General features: G+C 34.8%; 1 protein-coding gene across 7 annotated transcripts in view; it reads left to right on the top strand.

Annotated features, from left to right (window-relative positions):
* The window catches only part of Unc80 (unc-80 homolog, NALCN channel complex subunit), a 206,871-nt gene that overhangs the window by 63,273 nt on the left and 115,747 nt on the right, over positions 1-27,851 (top strand). For all 7 annotated transcript variants that reach the window (XM_047544569.1, XM_047544573.1, XM_047544570.1 and 4 more), the window contains exons 21-23: positions 1,158-1,254; positions 2,947-3,119; positions 19,441-19,653. In XM_047544569.1, coding sequence (XP_047400525.1) covers positions 1,158-1,254; positions 2,947-3,119; positions 19,441-19,653 — 483 coding nt within the window. The remainder of the gene's footprint in view (positions 1-1,157; positions 1,255-2,946; positions 3,120-19,440; positions 19,654-27,851) is intronic.

The following is a 27,851-nucleotide window of genomic DNA, read 5'->3' on the forward strand; positions in this document are numbered from 1 at the left end:
TAGGAAGGGAAAAAAGGGAAAGTGCAGCAAAAATTATATAAAAGTATAATGCAGACATAAAGATAGGCATCATTTCACAGCTGTTTTCAACTTAAACAAACACATGAAATTGTTGGTGTCACAAGCTCATTTCCAGGGAGGCAGTAATTCGATAGTGACTCCTTGCACATGTTAAATACATACACATACACACACACACAACATTCATTCCCCTTTCACAACCATTGGGACCATCTGGAACATTCTCTGTGTTGGGAAAGATAGTCAGGATGCCTTTTCTCACTAAGTGCTTCTTTGTACTACTGTTGCACACTGTAGTAGCTTTTGACTTGGAATGACTCTCAGTGAAATTTATTTTTAGGAGTCTTCACTGTGGATCATTCATGACTAAGATACTTGTACACCTGCTTTTCAGTATATGATGAGTTACCTTTCCTTATTTACCAATTATTTGCTTTCATTCTTTCTTCTTAAAATCTCACTAAAACTGGTTTCTTCTATCTAGTGTTTTAGAAGTAATGTATTCAAATTATAAAAAGAATCCAGCAAGATTACGGAACATTTAGAAAATACATTAACTTTTTTTTTTTGCTAAAAAAATGGCCAAATATTTGAGAGTCTGTGTGGCCCACAACTTTTCCTTCTAGGCTCAAAATTTTGAGGACTTGGATTAAAGAAAAGATCAAGAGAACATTTTAATGCTTAGAAAGAGAAATATATTGCAAATTCATTAGAGTGCACTCTATAAATTTATTTAAAATTTTGAAGTATTTTATTTGACAATTTTTCACTTTGGTTTGATTTTTACCTCTGATGGTGTTGATAAAGGATGAATTTATCTTGCTGTTCATGAATTTGAGTTTGGACTTTATCAGAATTTAATTCTAAGAGGATCTGAGGTGTTTACTAGGTTATTTTCAAGGTGCCTGATTTTTCAACTTTTGGTCTCTGACCTAGAATCTCCCTTCCATGGGCAGTTTTGGTGATACCTTTTTTTGGCACATAGGAATAAACGAGAACGACAAAACTAGACATGGATTCAGAAGAACAAAGCAATCTTCATATTCTAAACAAACAGCTTTCTAAAGCAAGGATTAGTTTAACCCAAAGATTTACCATTGAACTTGGTTATCAGACTCCTTTCCTTTTCTTCTCAGGTCAAATTCACCAGTGCTGTGAAGCTTTCGGAAAGTGGGCCAGGGAGTGGAATGGAAAATGGAAGAGAAGAGGAGGAGAATTTCTTCAAGCGTCTTGGTAAATGTCTTGCAGCCTAAGAATTCTGTTCAGCTTTCGTCACACAGAACAGAAATTTGTTTACGTGAAATGGTCCACTTTCTTTTCAATTTTAATTTCTGAAATTCTTTATTCGAAATTGCTTTTTTAAAATGGTCATTTTGTTTCCATTGGTTTTTCATTCTCTTGCCTCTCATACATGTCTTTTACTTACTATTATGTATAGCCTCTCTATTTACTATCAGTTTGGTTGAAAAGAAATTTATAGAAGCCTTGCTACATTCCTTACTCCCTGGTGGGCACTGAGTTTGTGAAGAATAAAACAGAGGTTCTTCTGCTGTTCTATTTCTTATTAAAATCTGAGAGTTACAGAACTTCTATCAACCTACCGCTTATTTGGAAATTCTGCTCATTATATCCCTGACAGGTGGCCAGCCACCCTCTGCACATTTCCACTGTGGGGGAGTTTATGACTTAACAAGGCAACCTGTTTCATAGCTAGACAACTGTAATTGTTAGGAAATCTTCCCTTACATTATGAAAATATATTTATCCTTAAACTTGATTTCTTGACTAGTAACAATGTACTTACTTGAAATATAGTCTCTTTCTGCCTGTCTAGAAAGCAAAAGAATAATATCTGAGATTCATATCTAGCATAATTTATTTGCTTTTGCTTGGCAAAGGAATATAGCTTCTACATTACTGCTCCTTGTCTATGATCTCTGGCTTGTTAAAAATTAAAAAATATATTCTGTGAGATAATTATTTTGGACTCTCTTACAGAAGACAGGTAACTCCAGCTGTTCTAAATGAACCAAAACAACATTATCTGCCAGTCTAAGAACATTGTATTTTGCGACAATCTTTTCCATGTGAACATCTTTCCCTTTGAGTCTGCCCTCCCTCCCTCCTTTCCTTTCTTTCCTCCTTCTTTTCCTTCCTTCTTCCCTCCTTCCTTCCTTCCTTCCTAATCTAGGCATATAAGCAACCCCTGTACATCTGTTTGAGATGTATTGTCCTTTTTCATTTATTATTTTAACCACATTTCCTTGTTTATTTTTCTTTAAAGTTGTTAAAGAAAACAAACATCAAACATTTCTTCCCTCAATTTAAATGTAGAACTAGAAATTCGTTTAGTTGAGATAAACTGACAATAGAATTTTCTTAAAATCTAAAAAAAAATTTATTCAACAAATAAAAAACATATCTGGTGAACATTTACTGGAATTGAGATGACATTCAGAAAGCAGCTTTTTCTTTTGTACTTTTATATTCACTAAAATTATTTAAGGAATGAATCAAATTGCCTATGTTTATGGGAAGATATTTGGTTGATTAAAGCAACTTTTTTTTTTTTCACTCAACCAACAAATTAATTGTACATCTTCTATGTGCTTGACTCGGCTATCTCCTTCCTGGGGGAAATGCTGCTTAATTCAGGAAGAATCATTTAAAACATACCAAGAGCTCTTATGTGTAGGAGAGCTCTTATGTGATCAGACCCTACATTCAAGGAGTTAGGTAAACTCTCGATTTTCATATGCCATGTGTCATTGATTCCCAAAAGTCAGAATGAATTCAAATTAAGCATTTGAGAGGTACAGAGAAGGGAGGAGGAGTGGGAGAGAAGTTTTTCAACTCATCCCTAAAGTTCTTTTTAAATCTGTGATGTGTTCTCTTTCATCCTCTTCTATGGTACAACCCCTATAGGTTGCCATAGTTTCGACGACCATCTTTCTCCCAACCAAGATGGTGGAAAAAGCAAAAATGTGGTAAATCTTGGAGCAATCCGACAAGGCATGAGACGCTTCCAGTTTCTGTTAAACTGCTGTGAGCCAGGGACAATACCGGATGCATCCATCCTGGCAGCTGCTTTGGATCTAGTAAGTTGTTAGAAGAATTTGCTCACCCCCTGTTCCAATTAATATTGTTAAAGGAGGTAAACCTGAATTTCTAAACCCAGCTCTTAACTGTGGGGTTTTGTTTTGTTCTGTTATGCCTCTCAGAATTAGTGACAAAAAAGGAGAAGAAACGTAGTGAGGTGACAGAAGAAAAGAAAGGGGGAAATAATCATAATAAACGTGTTCTGGGCAGTATAATGTATAACAAAACAATTTAAAATTATGTGAGGGATCTGAAGTCAGAAGACCTGAGTTAAAAGTGCTTTGGCATGTATTAGCTGAACATCTGTAAAATGAGAATAAAAGTAATAATAGAACTACTATATCTACCTTCTGGGGCTCATGTGAGTGTTAAATGAGATATTAGATAGAAAGTCCTCGTGACAATGCCTGAAATATAGTAACTACTAATATTATTTGTCTTGTGTTTTCTTTGAATGAGAACTTTAAACTCTCTAAGTCTTGGTTTTATTACCTACCAATTAGAAAATGTAAAGTAAGGATCAATTAAAATGATTTGCAGAAATACTTTGAATATTGAATAGTATTTGTGTTAGTTAGGTTTTCATCACTGTGACCAAAATACCCAACACAAACAACTTAGAGGAAGAGTTTATTTTGGCTCACAGTCTCAGAGGTTCAGTTCATGGTCAGCCAACTCCATTGCTCTGGGCCTGAGATGAGGTGGAACATTGTGGCTGAAGGGTATGCAGAAGAAAAACTATTCACCTCCGGACAGCTTGGAAGCAGAGAAAGCCAGAGGAAAGGCCTTCAGGGAAGATGTACCCTTCCAGGGTACAACCCAGTGACACACCTCCTCCAGCCATGCCCCACCTGCTTACAATTACCACCCATTTAGTCCATTCAAAGTAGGTGAGGTTACAGTTATCACAATCTGATCATTTCCTCTCTGAACATTCCTGCATTAACGCAGGAACTTTTGGGAGGACACCTCCTATTCAAACCATAACAGTGTTACCCAAATGCAGAGTATTAAAACATATAAAGTGGATCTTGTTTAGAAAGTATTTTTGTCACATGTGACTTTTGATCTCAGTCTTTCAATTTCCTTTTATTCTTATACTTCTGTGGTTTATAAACACTGGATACAAAATACCAAGTGAACATCAAGAAATAAAGTTACTTTAGTTCCTCAAAAATAACAGATTTTTATTATAACAAAAAACTTTAAGCCTTGCCTATAAATGAAAAGTTTCCAGGTTTTATGAAACATCAATAAATGAGTGTGCTGAACACTCATATTTTATCCTGAAAAATCTTCCAAACCCTAGAATGAAATTTCTTGGTGGTATTTGTAGCTTTTGCTCTCAGGACATTTAGTGATCAGCAAGGTACGTGGCTTCACATATGCCTGAAATACAAATACCATATATAATCACTCAAAATGGTGACTTGTCATTATATAAGGATTTCAGTCTGTTTCCCATTATTGAATATTATCCTTTGTCTATATCCTTTTTTAAAACATTTCAAAATGTTCAGTGTGTATATAGATGTGAGCTGTGGTGACTACAAAGCATAGAGAACACAGACCTCCAGGAGATAAGGGGCTGGTGGCAATTAAGCAATCAGAACAATGAGGTGCCTGTCTAAAGCCAGAGAACTTGACAACGCAAGGAGCTGATCCTTTGTTCTCTAGAAGAGAGAGTGGAAACTAGCCTGTCACTCCTTTGAGGCATGCATGGTTGTCCTTAATCACATCTCAGTTGGTTCCTAAAGGAGCAGATCCCAATTTAAAAATGTAAAAATTCATAAGAAAAAGACAATTAAACATTGAAGAAATGATAATATGAGTAACCAGTTCTCTGAAAAAGTCAGTAAAGTATGCCTCATCTTGCTTGTATTGAAGAAATGCTTTGTCAATTTATGATTTGAAAAGTAAAAATTTAAAAATGCTTATTAAATATTCATAAATCCAGGTTCTGTAACTGTCAGATTTGCAGTAGTTATAAAGTATTGATAAGGGTATAAAGTATCAGACACCGCCCACAGTGTCAGGAGGAGTGTGAGCACAAGGTTTAATCAGGGAACAGGAGAAATCTTGGTCTTACAGAGTGGTGGGGGCAGAGCGATTATGCTGAATGGAGCTCTCTCCAGCCCCTTCATGAGTAGATAGTCATTCTGAACTCTATGTAATTGCGGAGATGGGGGCAGTTTTCTATGTATCAAATATACCAAGTGATAGAGGTGGCAGAATTTAAAAGTCTGTAGTCAATGTGGCTTATAAGATACTCCTAATATAATCATTAACTCAACAGATGTCTATTGAGGGCCTCGTTTGTGCTAGTCGTGATGCTAGTTGTTCATGATAATGCAACGAAACCCAGCTGGAGAGCTTCGCTTTATTTTTTGCTTTTCCCATTGAAGATTATATTGGTATAATGATCTATTTTCTAGTCTTCTTAGTGCACAGCATCATAAGGTTGATAAACCTTAATGACTGATATTTATTGTATGCCTCCTGTATTTCCAAATGAAAAAAATTGAAGGTTAGAAGGACCAACTAATAGTTCAGAGTGATAAAGCCATCAGAGATAGAGGCAGATTGGAACCTCAGCCTGTCTTCAAAGGCCCTGTATTTTGCATTCTACCATGCTGAGTCTTACTAAAATATTATGTTAGATCACTTTGAAACGTTCAAAAATACAAATCCCATATTTTATACCCATAGTTTGAATATGGTTAAGAACATAAAGGTGACAAGAAGCTAGTTGTTAAATACACAATTGCAGTGGTGTATTGGCACTTTATAGACAGTTTAAGCTAAAATGCTCCAAAGATGCTTTAATATCTCTCCTTGTCTTTATCCTACAGTCATAGCTACTTTTGAACAATTTCTAGACAAGCAAGGCATCAAATTTCTCAGGCAACTGCCTAATAAGATTAAGGGAAAATATTATAACAAATCATTTTATTTCAACTTGTTGAAAAACTGAGTGAATAGCAACCATATGAATTGGAAAATCACGAGATAATAGTATTTGACAACTGTTCACAAATAAGCACCTGATGAGATTTAACAGATTGCCCTTCACTCACTGGAAAGGTCTAGGCCTTTCAAAGATCTTGAGCTGAAATCTGCAAATAAATATGTATCATGCAGTATTAGGGACTCTATCAAGCAGCTCTTTTCATTAACTTGTTTTCCATGTGAGAGAATAAAAGCTCTGAAAGTTAAGGTGAATTTGCTCAAGGTCATATGTTAATTGATGTTAAAACTGGGATCAGCAAAGAATCATCTGATTCCATTCAGGGCTCTTGGCAACACCACATGCATATTTAACTAAATCAGAATGAGTAGCTCTGGACACATTGAAAATACACTTAATTGTATAAGGCCCCCTGTAATAAAGAAGATGATGAATGATTTTTAATGGTTCAAAAAACACTGATTCCTTAGAAATATTCTTATCATGTGTAAATACATGATGAATTCATAATAGGAAAATATAAGAGATTTTCAACTTTAAAGATTCACACCACACATTCATTCCCTAAACCAATGATTCTTAACATTTGGAGACAAAGATTCTTTTAGAACTGGATGAAAGTTATGGATTTTCTCCCAAGAAAAGCATGCTTTGAGACAAAATTGAGCATATGGTATCAGAAAATTCATAGACACCCCCCCACAATCATCCATGAAACATTAAGAACTCCTCCTCAATAAATTCATTATCACTAGCAAAAAAAAAAAAAAAAAAAAAAAAAAAAGATTCTTTCATCCAGTAATTGGAATTACTTTGTTAACATTCCCTGGTGATATAAAAACAGAAGGAATTCTTTCATAAGCCCTTCATACAGGGGATGCTTTCAGGGTTTATAGAAGATATGTGGGCATAGAAGAAACATAGGGCTTGTAACAAAGAGAACAACACACTTAGGGATTTGAAAAATAATCCCAGTAGAACAAATTAATACCGGCTTCTGAGCAGAGATTATTTTAAAGTGAATATTGAGGAACAGTTTGATGGTCAAACCTTTGGGTGCTGGGACTTCATTCCCTCTCATCAAAAAATTCCATACCTATCTGGTTTCCAACTGGGGTACTCTAATTCCAAAGAGTTGGAGAGCAAAAGAATACAGGAGTTTCCAGGCACACTGTATTCCTGGATAGAGCATGACTTTTGTCATTAAATTGCACTGGAACCCATAGAAAACTTAAAATTTATTTTACTTCGCCAAAATATGACAGTAAACAGTTACCAGACCTCTAGATTCTCCTTCTCCCTTTCCTGTGGAACCTATACTGGTCCTGTTTGATCTCATCAAGCTCATAAATCTCATGGTAAGAAACAAAGTACAGAGAGTTTTGATGATTATGAGCAGTATCTTCTGAGCCTCAAAGTAAGAGGTATTTTCTGGTCCATGTCGATGTTCACTGATGGAGTGGACTACCTTGGGAAATAGTGAGCTCTTTGCCATCAGACTGGATTTTGTGGGGGCAAATGTGCAGAGGGCTGAAGCTGTGGGTGGGTAGTAGGAGTTCCTTTCCTTCCTGAGAGTCTTTGATCCTAGCTTAAGGCCAAGCAGTGTATGTTCTTCAAAGGTCAAAATTCTGGAAGTCAGAATCAAAGTTTAAAGAAGCTCCACTCTCAGAAAATAAGAGAAAACCAGGTAGAACTGGCTGATTGAATAAAACGTGTAGGTGACGATAATGGTGGTGGTGATGATGATGGTGGTGGTGGTAATGGTAGCAGTTGGTGGAGGCAGTGGTAGAAGTTAATAACAGTAACATTTTCACTGTACTTGACAATTTATAAAGCAGTTTCATGTTCATTATCTTATTCGTTGGTTGCAGAGCAAAAGGATCAAGGCAGGATATGATTCCTCAGAAAGGGCACACTTGGGATCTGTTTCTCGGCTATGGAAAAGTTAAGAAAGTAAAGTCGCTGGTGAATTGTGACAAGCAAGAGAAAGGGAAATGTAGTCACATGTCCTATGTGCTTGAATCAAAGTAGCAATAGGTGCTTACTTCATTTTTACAGGTGTGACTACTATAGCTTGGACCTATTGATCTGAGTTAGGAATTCCTCAGGGCTATTCTAAGTGTTGCAGATTCTCCAGTTAAAATGTATTCACACTTTTGCTTCCTCTCTCTTTGATTTCCCCTAATACTTGATCCCTTTGCTTCCTGTCTTTCAGGAATGCCTCAGTTTCTGAGTATGCTTTAGGTTTTCCAGTGCATTTATAGTTTTACTCGTATATGGGTGACATAGATTGATATGAATATAGAAATATATATAGGTGTAGATGTAGTAAATACAGATAGATAAGCAGATGAGGTATGCATGCAGATATGTAGATAGATAGGTAGATAATAAAGTTACTATTCTGCTAGTTTATCAAGTAGAATTTAAGTGGGGAGGGAAACACCAAATGTGTCCTGTTAATTATCATATTCCAGTCCAGCATTTTCTCCCACCTCTCTTTTGCTATTTTGTCTTGTTGCTCTTATTTTTAAGTGTGGCTTAAATACAATTTTTTGCATTATGACCTAATTTTTGTTTGAATAGTTTCATTGTTTTATTTCCTTAATCACAGAATTTAAATGTGATTTTTTAAAAAGATTGCAATGTTCTTCAGAATTAAAAAGTGTTAGTAGATTAAAGTAATATTAGAAATTTCGGTGCTCAAAGTTTTACCAATCTGAAGGGTTTTGCTTGTTTTAAATAATCCTTTTATTGTTATTGCTATGACTACTAAGTTCAAGGATAATTGGTTTAATATTAAGTATAGCACAGCTCTTCCTCATAATCTTTCTCTGTAATATGAATTATCAGATGCAACAGTAAGGCTGTTTTTAAAAAAGAGATGCTTTTAAAAGGACTCATTTTACCTCTAGGCTAATATCATTTAGGAGCACAAAAATACAAGGAAAAAGTGAACAGTTCAAATGAAAGTCACTTCTGTTTTCTTTATATTTAAGTATTCTGTCCTCATTTATCCATTTGAATTGGTAACACATGCAGTGATTTCTAGTTTTTGGTAATTTCTTAATCATGAGTAATACTAATGATCATTTCAATTTGTTTTAGCAGTAATTGCATGAGTATGAGAATGTCAATGGGATTAGACTTTTCCCTAGTCATGAATGGAGAAAATTAATTCATTTTAATTTATTTGTCCTCATAACTAGATAGCTTTAGGGAGAATGAATATATAATTTTTATAAGTGAAATGGAGGACTTTCTATAATTATACAAGGAAAACAGACCTAAATCAGGACTCTCCCAGAGAGAGAACAGCCATGTAATGTGGTCTTTCCCCAGAAGGACTTATTTACCATAGGTGTAATTCACACTTCAGGGTTTATTGCATCAAATCTAGCTCACATTGGGGCTGACCATCACAAGACCATTTGGTGAGCAAAGCAAATCAGCTCCTTTCAAGGAGATGGAAATATATGTATAAGAAGAAATATCAAAGCAAGATAGTACTGTGTTATCTTTTCAATCACAAAAGTAGAGATAACTGAATAGTAACTAAAACTAAACTACCAAATTATCCCCTTAACTCTAGTGGTTCTCCTAAATTATCGAATTTTTAAAAAGAATCTAACCAATGAAATGTAGCCCAAAAAGAATGTAGGTAAAATAGGTGGAGTTTAAAGTTGATAGAATGCAGATAGAAAATAGAGCTTAAATGTAAAAATCTTAAAGTCAAATATCCATGACACATCTTAAAAAATAGAACTCTTTGTTTTCTTAAAGTTCCCCATATTTCCTTACTTAATGACATACCCTTACCTCCCAGAATACACTGCTCTTTGGAACTTTGTTTTAACCTTTTCTGCATATTTTACTGCATGAGTATGTATTCAGAAACTATATTATTTTGTTTTACTTTGTTTACCCTGATTTTTAAATTCATTTATGTGAAGTTATACAATTCTTTTTTGTTTAACACTGATCATTTTGGGACAGTTAGTATTAGTATATTGATTTTTACTATTGAATGGTATTCATTTATTTGAACATATCACAATTTACATATCCATTCTATGTTAGATGGACATTTTTATTTTTTCAAGAGTTGGCAATTATCAGTACCTCCATAAATATTGCATGTGGGCCTTAATTCATAATAGTTTCCTAAATACACATAGCAGTGAAATTATTAAGCCATAATTTTGCTATATAATGCCAAAATAGTTGCAGCAATTCCACACAGATGCCAACAGTGTAATCAAAGTTCATGTTGCTGTCTTCTCGTTGACATTTGTATTGTTCAGCATTTTTATTTTTACCAATCTAGTGGATTATAGTAACAAACTCTAGTTTATATTTCAATCTGAAGTATGAGGTGTCTTTTTATAGGTTTACTTACCATTCCTGTTTTCACTTTGAAGAAAGAGTCTATTTATGTCTTTAGTTCACCCTTTTAAAGGAGAATTATTTGTCTTTTATTGTTAGTTTTAAGAGTGTAGATAGTGTCAGTACTAATCCATTTTCTGTTTTTTACATGATTTCATCTTCCAGTTTGTGGCTTGTTTTCTTGTTCATTCTTTTTTTTTTCTTATGGTGCTGGGAATTAAACCCACAGCCTTGTGCTTGCAAGGCAAGCACTTTACCTACTGAGCTATCTCCCCATTCTTTCTTTGGGGAGCATTTTAATCAAGAGAACATTTTAAATTTAAGATAATTTAATTCATCCAAATTTTCCTTTATGGGAATTCCAAAGTAATAAAGTATTCCTATGTTCCTCTAAAAGTTTAAAATTTATCTTTTAACCTGAAGTCTTTAACTGTAATATACTATGTGAATGATAAAAGATAGGAATTCATTTCTTTTCTTTTTCCTTTTTCATATGGAAAAACAATTACCCTAGCACAATACATTGACTAGTTTGTGCATTTTTCTCTGATGTGCAGTGCCCTCTTAATCGTAGGACAGGTTTTCATACAGGCATGGTTGTGGTTCCAGGTTTGATTCTAGTACATTCCACATCTACCCTGAATATCTACCCTACAGTGAGAACTTTAAAAAATACCAGACTATTCTTGGCTCTTTACTCTTCCATGTTAATTTTATAATTAGTTTGTCAGACTCTGTGAAGAATTCTTACTTTTATTCCTGGAATTACATGAAGTCTATAGATAAATTTAGAGATAATTGAAATTCAGATCTGAATGAATTATTCAAAAGCTTTATTTCTTCCTAAAATAATTTAATTAATTAAAAGCTTTTAGCAACTTGCCAGTTTCATCTTTTATTATTAGTTATTAATTTTTGAAGCATGTGTATTTATTTTATCTATTGGTATTCCTGAAATTATTTTCATTTTCTTAATTAGGCTTGCCGAACATCTGTAATTTCATCATACAATTTCTCTGTTGCATCTTTGATCCCTAATTCATTAATTTGGGCTCTTATTTTAACTTTCTTCCTTCTTACTTTGAACTAATTGTATTATTCTTATTTATTAAGTTGATTGCTTAGCTCATTAGTTTTAACTTTTTCTAAATTAAATATTTAACTTAATTTTTCCTCTAAGTACTACTTTAACTGCATATCAAAATTTTTGATAGGTAGCATTTTGTTTTAATTTATCTTTATATATTTTCTAATTTATTTAATGGCTTTCTTTTTAACCCATGGGTTATTTAGATGTGTATGTTTCAGTTTATAAACTGCAGAGTTTTGTTAGATATCAATTTATTGATTTCTAACTTTATTTTTACATACTAATTTTTTTAGAATTTATTTTTATTTGAAATATAATAATTGTATAGTGTGATATTTTAATACACGTATATAATGTATAATGATGAAATCAGTGTAATTGGAATATCCATCACCTAAAACATTGACCATTTTTTTTATGTAGGACTTTATGACCTAAAACATTATTAATTTTCATAAATGTTTTATGTGTAGTTAAAAAGAAGGTGTATTCTTCAATTTTTGTACAGTAAAATATAAAAATATAATATAAATATATAATATACACATAAGTGTTTTTTATGTGATCAAACTTCTAAATTGGGTTATTCAAACCTTCTACTTCCTTATTTGTTTTTTAGTCTTTGACCTGGCAATTACTAAGTTATATTAAAAATCTCATGCAATGATAGAATATTTATTCTTTTATATTTGTTGCAATGACTTTTTGTTTGCTTGTTTTGGTGCTGGGAATAAAACCCAGAACCTTGCACAAGCAAAGCAAGCACTCTACTACTGAGCTATAACTCCAACCCCCAAATGTTCATTTTTGTTTTATTTATATAGAAAGTTTAGAAGTGTTACATGTTGCTGATGATTTGAACCTTCTAGCAATATCAAGTGGCCCAATTTATTTCTAGCAATGCTTTTTACCTTAAGATGTATTTTCCCCTGGTACTAATATAACTACAGCAGTTGCCTTAGGTTAGTGTTGGCCTAGTATGTCTTTTTGCCACGCTTTTTACATTTTCTATAATTTTGTGTCTTGTAAAAAGGCATACATTTAAATTTTTATGCCATTTTTTCTCCTAGAAAATTTATTCCATTTGCACAGATTCTGATGGCTATTATGTATTGAGATACTTCTGTCATCTCCTACTTATCACATTTTTTATTATTTTATTTTGTATATGTTCTTATTTCAATTAGACTGTGTTAGAGTTTATTTCTCTTGCTTTGGAGTGGTTCAATAATTTAAAATTTATTTTTCTTCACTAATTTTGAAATTATTATACTCTGTTTTTAGAAGTTATATACATATTTAAATGAAGTCTAAAATTAATGAATTTCTCTACTCTTCTCTCAAAAACTAGGAGGGTTCTAACCCCAACCATTTAAGATTTAGTTCTATCTTATTTTAGACATTCATACATTAGATATTATTTTATTGACTTTTTAGGAAAATAATTTCAAAAATTTAATTTATATTTTGTTCACTGTTTCTCCTTGCTTCCCAGATGTTCTCTGCAAGACTAATTTCCTTCCTAAGTATACCTTTCAGAAGAATTGTTGGTGATCAATTGTCAGTAGCTCTTTCAGCGACAGTTTTCTTAAAAATGTCCTGATTTTGATCCCAACTTGAAGAAGGTTTTGCTCCAATTGTATTTATACTGACATTTCCTTTCTGTTCTTCAAAGATACTATTCCATTCTTTTCTGACTTAATTAACATTCCTTTATAGGTTATCCCCTTACCCTGCCCCAGTAAACTTTAATATTTTTTCCTTATTGCTGACATTTTACAGTTTCTAGCATATTGTTTTTATTTGAAGTTCATTAGACTTCTGACTCATTTATTTGGCACATTATATGTATTCGTTTCTAGAAATTGAAATTATATGATAGATCTTCTTAATTTATTCTGTTGTTTGATGACTTCTCCTTCATATTTTCTTCTGTCTCTATACTACTAGCCTGGATCATTTTCTCAGATATCTCTTCCACTTCAGTTTTCCCTTTTCAACTGTATCTGATCCCATGGTTCCAAGGGCAGTGTGCCCTCCAGACATTAGCAATGTCTGGAGGCATTTGGGGTTCTTACAACCTGTACATGCCTACTGCCATCTAGTGGGTAGATGCCAAAGATACTGATAAACATCTCAAAATGCATAGTATACCACCCACACAAAATCATGATCTGACCCAAATAATCAATCGTATTGACCTTAGAAAAACCTGATCTAATCTATGTTTTAGTATATCTGTGAATTTTAAATTCCATGTAGAGGACTCCAATTTTTTTCTCTTGTAAAATTCGGTTTTATTTTGTTTTAAAGTTGCCTGGTCAACTTTGATCATCTTAATTCCTTCAGCATATTTTTGATGCCTACATTAATCTTTAAATGTACTTAACACACTCAGATTCCAGTCACTACAGTCTTCGCAAATTTCTCCTGACTCTTGCTCATAGCGGATTATTTTCTTTTGTCTTTTAATGTGAGGTTGCTCCTTGGGATTTTATCTGTGGGAATGCTTTACTGTCTGTATTAAAAGCAGCATTAGTCAGTGGACCAGCAACATCAGCATTACCTGTGAGCCTGTTAGAAATACAATTTTACAGATGAGGCCAAGGAATCTCTCATCCATCTTCCCAAGTGACTTCTCTTTATGCCCAAATATGAAAGTTTGAGAAACACTGTAAAGTATTATACTTCTCCAGATAGGATTTCCATTACTTTGTCAGACATCTAGAACATTACCAATCTACCATCGTTTTAAAAATATTTGGTTGGGTCGAGTGCGATGGAGGAGGATGGAAGTAGGGCCCGTTCTTGCCCCAACTTATATGAGTATGTGAGATTTTGATTAGGAGTTTTTCATAAGAGACTTTTTCCCCCTTTATTCCTGTCCTCTATCTCTCCCTCTCTTATGCTCTATCCAGAGTCAAGCTTAGTCAGGCAAACCAGCTTCTGTGGGAGGTATATTTTTCCTGATCTATCCACTGAGAGGGCTCCTACCTGAGATCAAAGCTTTCACAGGAATTTCTGACCTGACCTCCCATCTGTTTGGGTCTAGATATTTAGCTTGAGACCCATTAAATGGCCAGGTTCTTGTCTCTGTTTGGTAAACAGAAACCCTTAAGGCAAAATTTCTATGCTAGCTCACCTCCACTCCCACCCCAGAATTGCACTGTCTTTTAATTTCTATTCTTCAAAGGTCTCGTATCTCATTCTAGAAACAAAAGCAAAAGCAAAATAATTTTTGAATATTTTATTCAATGTTTTTAAAGCATTCTAAACCAAATGAAGTTTATCTTTGTACCTAATACATTATATTTTCAGAAATAGAAGACCTTATTTTGTTTTTAAAATGCACAAAATATTACCATGATCTGAGTAGGTGTTAAAATGACTAGCCATCCAGATCATGTGCTAAACAATAATGCCTGCCTCCCATCTGCCCACAGCTACTGTAGAAACAGTCCCTCAGCTTATGCATCTCTTACTTAATGATCTCAGTCAAGCAGAGAATTCAATACAAGCCAAGTAATAAATACCGACTCAGAAGCACATGCCCTCTAGCAAATAAGGTCCCAACACATACCGAGACCCACAATAACTGCTTATTCCCATTGGCTTTAAATAAACAGATATCTTGCACCAGAAAGCGCTTTTTATTTTATTGTTAAGGCAATAAAAATTATGTAATTCCCCAGGGATGTACATAAAATATTTAGTCTTTAAAAACAGTTAGTTCCTGTCCAGTGTTATATGAGTTTTCAGGATCAGTCAAGGTTTCTTCTCACATAATAAGCTTAGATATAGTCCCTCAGGGAAAGGAATGTATTGCAATTATAACCTTCAATTAACCATCATATCTTGGTAACAATATTTGCTAGGTCTCCAGGCAAAAGAAAGTACAGCTGTTTGGATTAGTATCCCAATTCTTGGCTTCACTTTCATAAAGGAAACATTCAATATACATAACAATCTTATAAAATTCAGGGGGAAATGGCAAAGGAAATTAAGGAAAGTAGATGGATGCTCGAAAGTGTTTTAGTTGCAGAATATTAGAGAAATCCAGACTGCATTAACGACATTCTCATGAATTCTTGTAATTTTAACTAGACAACCGTAACTATCGCCGAGAACACCTTACATAAGATGGGTTGAACCATATGAAACTGTTGGTGTTTGACTACTTTTTTCCTTCATATTTGGAACTTCCATACAGTTGCACTTAATATCTTTGCCTCCCTAGTTTATTCTTGCTTTTCTATAAACTATGAAGTTATGATGGAATGGACTAGAAGCAATTCTGTTATTAATTAGTGCCTAAAACGTGATGTAGGCAGACAAGTGAAGAAAGAAGACATTTTCATATACCTATTTTTCTTTCAGGACCACCAGTAACATTTTCTGTGGTATGTCAATGATGTCCATTTTTGTTTAGCTGTTCACTTATAGTGGTGCCTCTGATTTCTGTGGTTCTTGGCAGCCATGCAGCATTATGCTGATTTATTTTTCTCCAGCAATGCGGTTTTGCCCATAACGTGAGACCATCCTTATCCATTATGCCATGCCTCTGTCTTTTGCTGCTTCTTCAGATTGCACTGAGCCTTGAGAGGTAAACTTCATCAAAAGAAGGAAAACTTTTTCTTGTGTCTACAAAGAATCCTTTGTCCAAAGTATTTCATTACCCTGCCCCTGCTAAAATCAGTACTTTCCAAACTATACTCTGAAGAAACCAAAAAAAAAAAAAAAATCACCCCAGGCCCGCTCATACTAAATCCTTTGAATGCTGTTGCACTTGCAGCGTGAATCTGTTCTTGTTGCTAAGTGTCTTCCACTAGGATGCAGAGTAGTGTTTTTAGCTCTGTACCTCAACATATCTCTCATTTTTCTGGACAATAATATGAACAGAAATAATATACCAGAAACTGGTATAATGTACTGCCATCTTGAATATAGAATTCCAAGACTGCTGTCAGCCGCCAGGTTCATGAGGATTACTATAAAGAGGCAACATATGAATAACTTCATGCCATCATTCCTTATTGCAAACAATGACATTTCGAAATAAGTCTGGGTCTGGCTATCTACGTGGGTCAAATTCATCAGAAAGTAGCCAACCGGTCCCTTAATATCATGCTGAATAGTTAATGAGAATTATTTTCATATTCATCTCAATTCCATTTACAAATTTAGACTACAATTCCCTGGGTCAATAACTATGTGCTGGTAAAATCTGAGTTTTATCATGAAAAGTTTTTGAGAGCAAAGAATTTAAATCACTTTTCATTCATACAATGCCTTGAGCTTCCTAAGCAGCCTCACATACCACCGTTCATCCTCTCAGCTGCCGTATCATGGTTAGGGGCAATGGAAAGATACTCAACCCCACACTCCTGATCTAGGCTAGGTTTCACCCTTTTTAATCCCCAAGAGGCAAAGTTCATGACATAATGCTATTCCAGCAATGTTATTTCTGCCTCCCTGTCATTAAGCATTAAATTCACATTGCTTTATATTGAGAATGTGTCACAATGTGACAAGCTAAAAATAAGTCACATCGCTTGCCTTGCCCTCCAGACTGGCATTCGTTTATAAAGACAGATGTTCCGGCCTTTTCCAGACACAGACAAGCATGTCTGACATGTTTGGTAAAATAAATATTAACTAATGTAAGAATATATAAGATATTTTATACTGTGTGGTATAGCACCACAATATTTATAAGCTTAAGGCAGAAAATCATTTGATGCTTTGCACTGTAATTTAAGTTCACTATCCTGGTGACCTCTTTCCATGTCTTGGCCCCACAGAGGTAATAATTGATTCTTGTCACCATGTCCACCTTGTGTTAAGGACAGAGTCTCATCATTAGTGTTTATCTTGCATTCTGCCTTTTCACAGAGGTTGCCTTTTGTACTGTGGCAATGTGTAACATGCTTTGTAAAATTAAGCCCCTGTCTAAAGATATTTCTTATGGGACACTTGACCAGTGAGCCATATCCCCAGCCCTATTTTGTATTTTATTTAGAGACAAGGTCTCACTGAGTTGCTTAGCGTATCACTTTTGCTGAGGCTGACTTTGAACTCACGATCCTCCTGCCTCAGCCTCCTGAGCCACTGGGATTACAGGCATGTGCCACCGTACCCAGCTTCCTTACGATATTCTTGATGGCTGCATTTAAGCCCTAGATAGATAATGAGACAATGCTTAACAGGCTAATTTACTTGAATTATTTAGTGTTTGAAATACTATGATACTGAAATACATGAATCAACCAATCATCCTAAAGGGGGATGGAAATAAGGAATGCTTCTTAGAGGAGGTACGTAACCTGATTCTTAAAAGTGGGAATTTTCCAGATGGAAAAGGAGTTTAAAAGTTCTGCAAGTCAGGGAAACAGCATATGAAAAGGTATGCAATGTCCTATTTGGGAGACCACAACTAGTTTGATATGACTGGGTTATAGAGCACTTGAGATGGGAATAGAAAGAGATAAACCAAATCACATCTTTATTCATTACATAATTGAGGTAGATGGATCCTGTAATAGATTTGAAATGGGGAAGTGATAGGATCACATATTTGTTTAAAAAAATAATATCACATGGGACCAAAGTCCCATTTCTAAATTCAATTTACATTCTAGAAATCATCTTTTACTAATATTTATATGAGTATAAATTGAGACAATTTAGATTCCAAAATGGAGCTAGCATAGATCTGGGTATCAAAGATCCTGTGTGTACCTCTTCCCAGTTATGTGAAAGTGGGAAAATTATACCTTGTTTTTAAAATCTTATATGAGGATATCATTTCTACATCACAGGACTCTCTCTACATATTAACCCCTATTTTAACATCATGGATCAATGATACTGTGACTTCAGTTTGAAAATATGACATTTCTGAGTAACCTATGGTTATTAAGTAATCCTGAGTTGATGGCTAATATTGTGATATATATTTCTAAAAACTGGCACAATTCAAAATACACATTAATATTTCATGTATATTTTTCTTATGATCTGTTAACCTATGTGAAACTTCACATTTTTTCCCTTAACATTTTAAAACATCTTTCAAAAAGCTCAATAGAGCATCTCATTTTCACCAGTTTCTGGGTTATCAACAACAACAAAACCTGTATCTTCTTTTATTTTTTTCAACCACATCTTGGCATGACGAAATGGAGCCATATTTTTATTTTCCTGAAGAGTCTGTTTTTCATTTATCAATAAAATAATTTCCTCTTTGTCAAACATTTTCTACTGAAACCTTGCCTATTAAACAGAATTTAATCTGTTGTTGATGACAGAATAAGAAAAAAAAAAGACTAATTCAACAAAATCTTCCTTTTCTTACTAGCCAAAATTTGCCTTCTTGAAATGTTTGAATGGTTATAGATAACAGACCATCATTGGTCCAACATCACAGCACCCTTGATGGAAATAGAAATGGAATATTTGTTTCCTTCATGTTAAGATTTTAGGTTTGAAAATGCTTCATATTTAAAAACATAAGAAACTCACTCTTTACATTCGAATCCCAATTGCCCTTGAATATACATAATGGAAGCATGTAATGACTTGAGAGTCTTAAGAAGGAAAAAGCACAGAAACCTGCTTAGAAAGTCTAGTTTCTAGTACCCAGATTTGCCTTGGTGGTTGCATTTTTTCAGATTTTCCACGACTGTGCTGACCCTACCAGGGTTATGTGGCCAAGTTAAATCAAAACATGGAAGCTAAAATACACCAAGTATGCCGTGATCTCCCTTATGGTCAACGTAGAGTTTCTGTTTATTGATTCCGCATTAGTCTTTCCTTAAGGTCAATTAAAGGCATGGGTTATTAACCGCACATTATTTTGTCCTCATCAACCCTTCAGGAAGCCCCTGTGGTGGCCCGGGCAGCCTTGTTCCTGGAATGTGCCCGTTTTGTTCACCGCTGCAACCGAGGCAACTGGCCGGAGTGGATGAAGGGACACCACGTGAACATCACCAAAAAGGGCCTCTCCCGGGGACGGTCTCCCATCGTGGGCAACAAGAGGAACCAGAAGCTGCAGTGGAATGCCGCCAAGCTCTTCTACCAGTGGGGAGACGTGAGCTTTGCATTTTCTTCTGTCAAACATAAAGCACTGGAGTGGAGCTTTTGATGGTGTTTGGTTTTGTTATGTAGCAGGCACTGAATGAAATACTTTGGGAGAAAATGAATGAGCCATTTAATCTTTCCAGTAAATCTATGAGGTTAGAGATTATTAAATCAACAAAGCTGAAGTTTACACACGTCAGGCTCTTTGCCAGACTCTACATAACTAGTACAAGAAGGAACCAGTATTCTGTATCCCACACTGGATTCCAAATGCTTGCTTCTAACTGCTGTATTCATCAAGAATTGTCTTTGTGAAAATAGTTAAATGCTTACGTCCTGTTTTGGCTTTCTATTCTAATATTATGTTTTCCAGAACATGATTTTTCTTTTCCAATATTTTAGTAGGATTTTCTTTTTTGTTTATATAACACCTCTTAGTTGCCTGAAAGCCATCAAAAATAAACACACACACACACATACACACACACACACACATATTCATGTAGGTATGTGAATAAGTGAATAAAAATAAATGAATGCGTGAATCTTCTTTGGAATTCTAATCAAACCTGATGAAAGAAGTTTAGACCCAAGAGTTGGATATTTGCCACCAATATTTGGGAGAAGGCAAGATATGCTCATAATCCACATGAGACTCTATTACCTGTGAAACTAAATTATTTTTCAATTTTTATTTTATTTTTTTAGATCTCCATGACAGTAGAGTACATTTTAACATCTTATACATAAAAGGAATAAAACAACTTCTAATTAGACTCCAGTTCTTGTGGTTGTACATGCTGTGAGTTACAATGGTTATATGTTCATATATGAACATAGGAAAGTTATGTCCAATTTGTTCTACTGTCTTTCCTATTCCTATCCCCGCTAGCTTCCATTCATTACCCTTTATCTAATCCAATGAATTTCTGTCACCTCCCCTTATTGTGTGTTAACACCTGCATATTAGAACATTCTATGTTTGATTTTTGGGGATTGGCTTATTTTACTTAGCACGATAGTCTCCAGTTCCATCCATTTACTGGCAAATACCATAATTTCATTCTTCTTTATAGCTGAGTAATATTCCATTGTGTATACATATACAATTTCTTTAACCATTAATCTGTTGAAAGGCATCTAGGTTGACTCCATAGCTTAGCTATTGTGAATTAAGCTGCTCTAAAATTTGATGTGGTCACATCATTATAGTATGCTGATTTTAAGACCTTTGAGTATTTACTGAGGAGTGGGATAACTGGGTTAAACGGTGGGTCCATTCCAAGTTTTTTGAGGAATCTCCATACTGCTTTCCAGAGTGGCTGCACCAATTTGCAGTTCCACCAGCAAAGTATGAGTGTGCCTTTTCTCCCACATCCTCTCCAACACTTATTGTTGCTTGATTCTTGGTAATTGCCATTCTGACTAGAGTGAGATGGAATCTCAATTAGTTTCAATTTGCATTTTTCTAATTACCAGAGATATTGAACACTTTTTTCATATATTTGTTGATTGTTCGTATTTCTTCTTCTGTGACATGCCTGTTCAGTTCCTTTCCCATTTATTGATTGGGATATTTGGGGAGGCGGGGATTTTGGCATTACATTTTTTTAGTTCTTGTATTTCCTAAAAATCAATGTTCTATCTGAGGTACAGGTGGCAAAGATTTTCTCCCATTCTTTAAGCTTTCTCTTCATGTTACTGATTGTTTCCTTTGCTGTGAAGACACTTTTAGTTTGTTTCCATCCCATTTATTGATTCTTGATTTTACTTCTTGTGCTTTGGGAATCTTGTTGAGGAAGTCAGTTCCTAAGCCAACATGATGGAAAGTTGGGCCTACTTTTCCTTCTAGTATATGGGGAGGTCTCTGATCTAATGCATAAGTCTTGATCTACTTTGAGTTGATTTTTGTGCAGGGTGAGAGATAGGGGTTTAATTTCATTTTGCTACATGAGGATTTCCAGTTTTCTCAGCAACATTTGTTGAAGAGGCTATCTTTTCTCCAATTATGTTTATGGCACCTTTGTCTAGTATGAGATAACTATATTTATGTGGATTTGTCTCTGCGCATTCTATTCTGTTCCATTGGTCTTCATATCTGTTTTGGTGCCAATACCATGCCGTTTTTGTTACTATGGCTTTGCAGTATAATTTAAGTTCTGATATTGTGATGCCTCCTGCTTTACTTTTCTTGCTGAGGATTGCTTTGACTATTCTGGGCCTCTTATTTTTCCAAACAAATTTCATGACTGCTTTTTCTATTTCTATGAAGAATGTCCTTGAATTTTAATAGGAATTGCATTAAATCCATATAGCACTTTTGGTAGTATGGCCATTTTAACAATATTAATTCTGCCTATCCAAGAGTATCTTCTAAGGTCTTCTTGAATTTCTTTCTTTAGTTTCCTGTAGTTTTCATTGTAGAGGTCTTTCACTTCATTTGTTAGATTGGTTCCAAAGTATTTTTTTTTGAGGTTATTGTGAAATGGATAGTTTTCCTAATTTCTCTTTGAATGGATTCATCACTGATGTATGTGAATGTGATTTATGGGTGTTAATTTTATATCCTGCTACTTTACTGAATTTGTTTATGAGTTTAAAAAGTTTTCTGGTGGAGTTTTGTGAGTCTTCAATATACAAAATCATGTCATCATCAAATCGGGATAATTTGAACTCTTCTTCTCCTGTTTGTATTCCTTTAATTTCTTTATTTTCCCTAAGAACTCTGGCTAGAGTGTCACTGAATGTATTGAACAGACATGGTAAAAGAGGGCATCCTTGTCTTGTTCCAGGTTTTATAGGGAATGCTTTCAATTTTTCTCCATTTAGAATTATGTTGGCCTTGGGTTAACATATATAGCTTTTATTATGTTGAGATATGTTCATACTATCCTTAGTTTTTCTAGTGTTTTGAACATGAAAGTTTGCTGTTTTTTGTCAAATGCTTTTTTTTTTTTTTTTTTTGTGGGCGGTACCAGGGACTGAACTCAGAGTCACTCAACCACTGAGTCACATCCCCAGTCCTATTTTGTATTTTATTTAGAGACAGCTTGTCAAATGCTTTTTCTTTATCTATTGAGATGATGGTGTGATTCTTGTCTTTAAGTCTATTGTTGTGATTAATTACATTTAATAATTTCTGTATGTTGAACCAACCTGGCATCACTAGGATGAACCCCACTTGATCATGGTGCATTATCTTTTTAATATGTATTTGTGTTTGATTTGCCAGAATTTTATTAAGAATTTTTGCATCTATGTTCATCAGGGTTGTTGGTCTAAATTTTTCTTTCCTTGATGTGTCTTTGTCTGGTTTTGGTGTCAGTGTGGTACTAGCTTTATAGAATGAGTTTGGAAGGGTTCCCTCTTCTTCTATTTCATGGAATAATTTGAGGAGGATTGGTGTCCTTCTTTGAAGGTCTGGTAGAACTCAGCTGAGAATCCATCTGGTCCTGGGCTTTCTTTTTGTTGGTAGGATTTTGATGGCATTTTCAATTTCATTGCTTGAAATTGATTTGTTTAAATTTTCAATGTCCTCCTGATTCAATTGGTTAGGACATATTCTCTAGAAATTTGTTGATATTTTCTATTTTTTTGGAGTATAAACTTTCAAAATAGTTTCTGATTATCATCTATATTTCAATAGTTTCTGTTGTGATATTTCCTTTTTCATCACAAATTTTTTCTTTTTTTATTATTTTTTTTTACAGACTTCATTTTGATTCATTGACAAATTTTAGTAATTTGAGTTTTCTCTCCCTCTTCATTAACTTGACTGAGGATTTATCAATTTTATTTATTTTCTCAAACAACCAACTTTTTGTTCAATTGATTTTTGGAATTGGTTTTTATTTCCATTTCAATTTCATTTATTTCAGCTCTGATTTTAATTATTTCTTGTCTTCTTCTGCTTTTGGTGTTGAGTTGCTGTTCTTTTTCTTGGGCTTTGAAATGTAATATTAGATTATTTATTTGTTGACTTTATATTCTTTAAATGAATGAGCTCAATGCAATGAACTTTCCTCCTAGCACTGCCTTCACAGTGTCCCAGAGATTTGATATGTTGTATCACTAATCTTGTTTACCTGTAAATGTAAATTTTTTAAATTTTATCCCTGATTTCTTCTGCTATCCATTGGTTATTCAGTATTGTACTATTTAGTCTCCAGGTGTAGCTTCTATTTTTTATTTTATTGTTGATTTCTAATTTCATTCCACTATGATCTGATAGGATGCAAGATATTATCTCTACTTTTTTGTTTTGCTAAGTGTTGCTTTGTGACCTAAGATTTGGTCTGTTTTAGAGAAGAATCCATGTGCTACTGAGAAGAAAGTGTATTCAGTCATCGATGAATAACATATTCCATATATATCTGTTAAGTCTAAATTATTAATTGCATTTTTTAGTTCTATAGTTTCTTTGTTTAGTTTTTCTTTGGAGGACCTATCCAGTGGTAAGAGAGGCATGTTAAAGTCACCAGTACTATTGTGTTGTGGTCTACTTGATTCTTGAAATTGAGAAGGGTTTGTTTGATGTATTAGATGTTCCATTGTTTTGGGCATAAATATTTATGATTGCTATGTCTTGTTGATGTATAATTTCCTTAAGCAGTATGAAATGTCCTTCTTTGTCCCTTCTGGTTAGCTTTGGCTTAAAGTTTACTTTATCTGATATGAGGATAGAAACCCCTGCTTGTTTATGAGATCCATGTGAATTATATGTTTTACCTTCAGTCTGTGGATGTCTTTACCTATGAAGTGAATCTCTTAGAGACAGCCTATTGTTAGGTCTTGATTTTTAAAATAATCTGCCAGTCTATGTCTTTTGATTGATGAGTTTAAGCCATTTACATTCAATGTTATTATTAGAGAGATGATTTTTATTTCCTGTTATTTTCATTTATTTATTTTTTTAATTCAAATTGATTTCTCCTTTGATTGACTATTCTTCTAGCATAGTTCCTCCCTTTGCTGATTTTCACTTTTATTTTTCATTTCTTTTTCATGAAATATTTTATTGAGTATGTTTTGTAAGAGCTGTCTTTCTAGTTGTTAATTATTTTAACTTTTATTTGTTATGATAGGTTTTTATTTCATCATCAATTCTGAAGCTTAATTTTGCTGGTTATAGTATTCTTTGCTGGCATCCATTTTCCTTCAGAGTTTTGTATGTATTATTCCAAGATCTTCTCACTTTGAGAAATCAGTTGAAATCTGGATCAGTTTCCCTCTAAATGTATCTGTCATTTTTCCTTAGAAGTCTTTAAAATTCTATCCTTATTCTCTGTGTTAGGTATTTTCATAATAATGTGCCTTGGTGTGGGTCTGTTGTAATTTTGTATATTTGGGGTTCTGTAAGCCTCCTGTATTTGATTTTCCATTTCATTCATAAGGTTTGGGAAATTTTCTGATATTACTGTATTGAAAAAAATTGTGCATTTCTTTAGTTTGTATCTCCAAGCCTTCATATCCTATTAACTCCTAAACTTGATCTTTTTTATGTTATCCCATATTTCTTAGAAGTTCTGTTCATGGTCTCTTAACATTATTATCCATGGTCAACTTTATTTTCAAGATTATATATTTTGTCTTCTTTGACTGAAACTCTGTCTACCAAGTGGTGTAGTCTGTTGGTGGTGCTTTCCATTGAATTTTTAATTTGGTTTATTGATTCCTTCATTTAAAGGATTTCTGCTTGATTTTTTTTTCCAAGTCTCTTATCTCTTTATTGAAGTGATCTTTCATTTCATGTATTTTCTCTCTGATTTCACTCCTTGCATCTTCTTTTACTTTGAAGATCAGTTTAACCATGTAATTCTAAACTCCTTCTCTCACATTTCTTCCACTGTGGTGTTGATGGATTCTGTTATTGAAGTATCTTGGTTTGTTTGGGACAGTTTGTTCCTTGCTTTTTCATGTTGTTTGTGTGTTTGTCCATCTAACAGTATGGATCTGAGGAAAGAAAGTTTCTACCCTGTGGATTTATATGGTCCCTGCAGTTTTCCAGTACTTCACCATTTCTGGGGAGACAAATAATAACAACAACCAATGCAAAAAATATTCATCATTAACCCAAATATTTCCTGTTATGATGTCTATAATGTTAATGATCACAATAAAAAGAAATGATGTGATCAGTTATTGCCCCCAGTAAAATCAGTAAGTTTGCAAAAAGCCTTACAATTTCCAATTGTGGGCAGGTAGAGAACAGGATGCTATAGGATGTGATGATTATTTGGGAGGAGGAGAGAAAATAGAAGTAAAACAATAAAAGAAGAGTGAAAGAGAGAACAATAAAGATTGGCTGATAGCAGAAGAAAAGAGAGAAAGAATCAAGGGAAACATAAGAGAGAAAATATATAAAGTAAAAAATTCTAAAAATTAAAAATAAAAGTAAAAGGATACAAAACAAAATTGAAATATACAAATCAAACATCCTAGTCCTCAAAATACAGATTCATGAAAAATAACTGGCTTCAAAAATACTAGAAATGAGAAAGAAAACCAATATGAATATGTTTAAGTGTCCATGAACCTTTCAAAGATCTCAATGAAAACGTAAGGAATTGTTTCTGTTGGAGTTCAAAATATTCTCAGCTTCCCTTCTCAGAGTGTTAGGTGAGGTGCTGTGGGGTGTGATACCTGCTCCACCCTCAGGGTAGGGTTGCTGGAGAGAAAGAGGAAATCTCCTGGTGGTGGGTTTTAGGCTTAGGTAGGCTCCATGTTCTTTGCTGAATGGCAGTTGGATTGGAGATTTTTAAATCAGCACACCTCCAGGGCCCAGCTGTTGCAGGTCCATGCTGGAAGACTGCATCCCAGGGATCTCCCCCAGGTTCCACTTTTATGTGTTGGAGGCGCCAACTCTTGGTCCCTTCTTGGTCCCATGTAGATACCATATTTGCTGGTCTCTTGGGTTCTGTCTCCAAACATAATCTCTCCCACCCTGTCCTTTTGAATTCCCAGCCATGCATATCTCTCCCAGCCAGTCGTACAAGCAACCTGATTGGAGGGGGAGAAGTGAAGACAGGTGGGTTTCCTTGACCAGTATTCCCCCTGTGTAAACCCCTCCCCAAGTCTGATTTCCTCCTGGTCATGTAGACACACTGTATGTGGTGCCGTGTGTGTTTGCCAGGCCTGTATTTTGGGCCAAACTCAGGTTTGCCAGGAATCAGCTCCTCCAGCTACTGTCCTTTGTTCTGAAAATGCAAACTGGTTCCTTCCTCTGCAGAATGGTTCCTTCCTCTGTCCTCAGCATGCAACTGGGAGAGATGTGGTTTTCGGTCCCACACAAAGATATTGTGTGGCACATCTTTCAGTTTAGTAGGGCAGTGTCTTTGATCTCTAAACTCTCCATACCCAGCCATTCCTCAGGCCTAAACTCCTTTAATTCCCGTATCATTCCACTTTGCTTGTGGAGGGGCCACTCTGGCTGATGCCTCTGGCAGCAGCAGCAGTGTACTGAAAATGTCTTCCTTATTTTGTTATATTCAACTTTCTGAGTCCTTGATCTGCTTTGAATGTCCAGTATTAAACCCCAGTAAAGTCCCACCCCCCGACTCCCTTTTTCACCCACCTTTCTGAGAAGGTGCTTATGTGCTTTCTTGGTTTCATGTCATGGAGCAGTCAGGAGAGCAACCAATTGCTCCATCTTGAAACTCCCCCTAAATTATTATTTTTTTCTTTTTTTTGGTACTGGGGATTAAACTCAGGGGCACACAACAACTGAACCACATCCCCAGCCCTATTTTTTGTTTTTTATTTAGAGACACCAAGTTACTTATTGCCTCGCCATTGCTGAGGTTAGCTTTGAACCCCCATCCTACTGCCTCAGTCTCCTGAGCTGCTGGGATTACAGGTGGGCACCACTGCACCCAGCTTCCCCCTAAATTCTTAATTAAGAAATGATATACCTTTACCAATATCTTTCTTAGAATGCAGCTAAAAATACCTATGCCTTTAAGTGAAATATATGAGTTTGCCATAGTGCTCTCCTCATTTGGAATGCAGTTCTTTTCTTCCCCATGGCCGGATCACACTTTAGCCCTTCTTGACTCTTGTCACCAGTATTCCAACCTGCCCCCTGATGTCCAGAATAATGGTGTTGATTGCCATTCCAGTGCTTTACTGTTTCTTTGTGAGATGGGATATTTTATCTCTTCTCTTTGAAGGTTTCCCTTGGCGTATGTCCAGAGCTCTTATAACATCTCT

Source organism: Sciurus carolinensis, chromosome 3 (assembly GCF_902686445.1).
Source record: "Sciurus carolinensis chromosome 3, mSciCar1.2, whole genome shotgun sequence".
In the NCBI taxonomy this organism is placed as follows: Eukaryota; Metazoa; Chordata; class Mammalia; order Rodentia; family Sciuridae; genus Sciurus; species Sciurus carolinensis.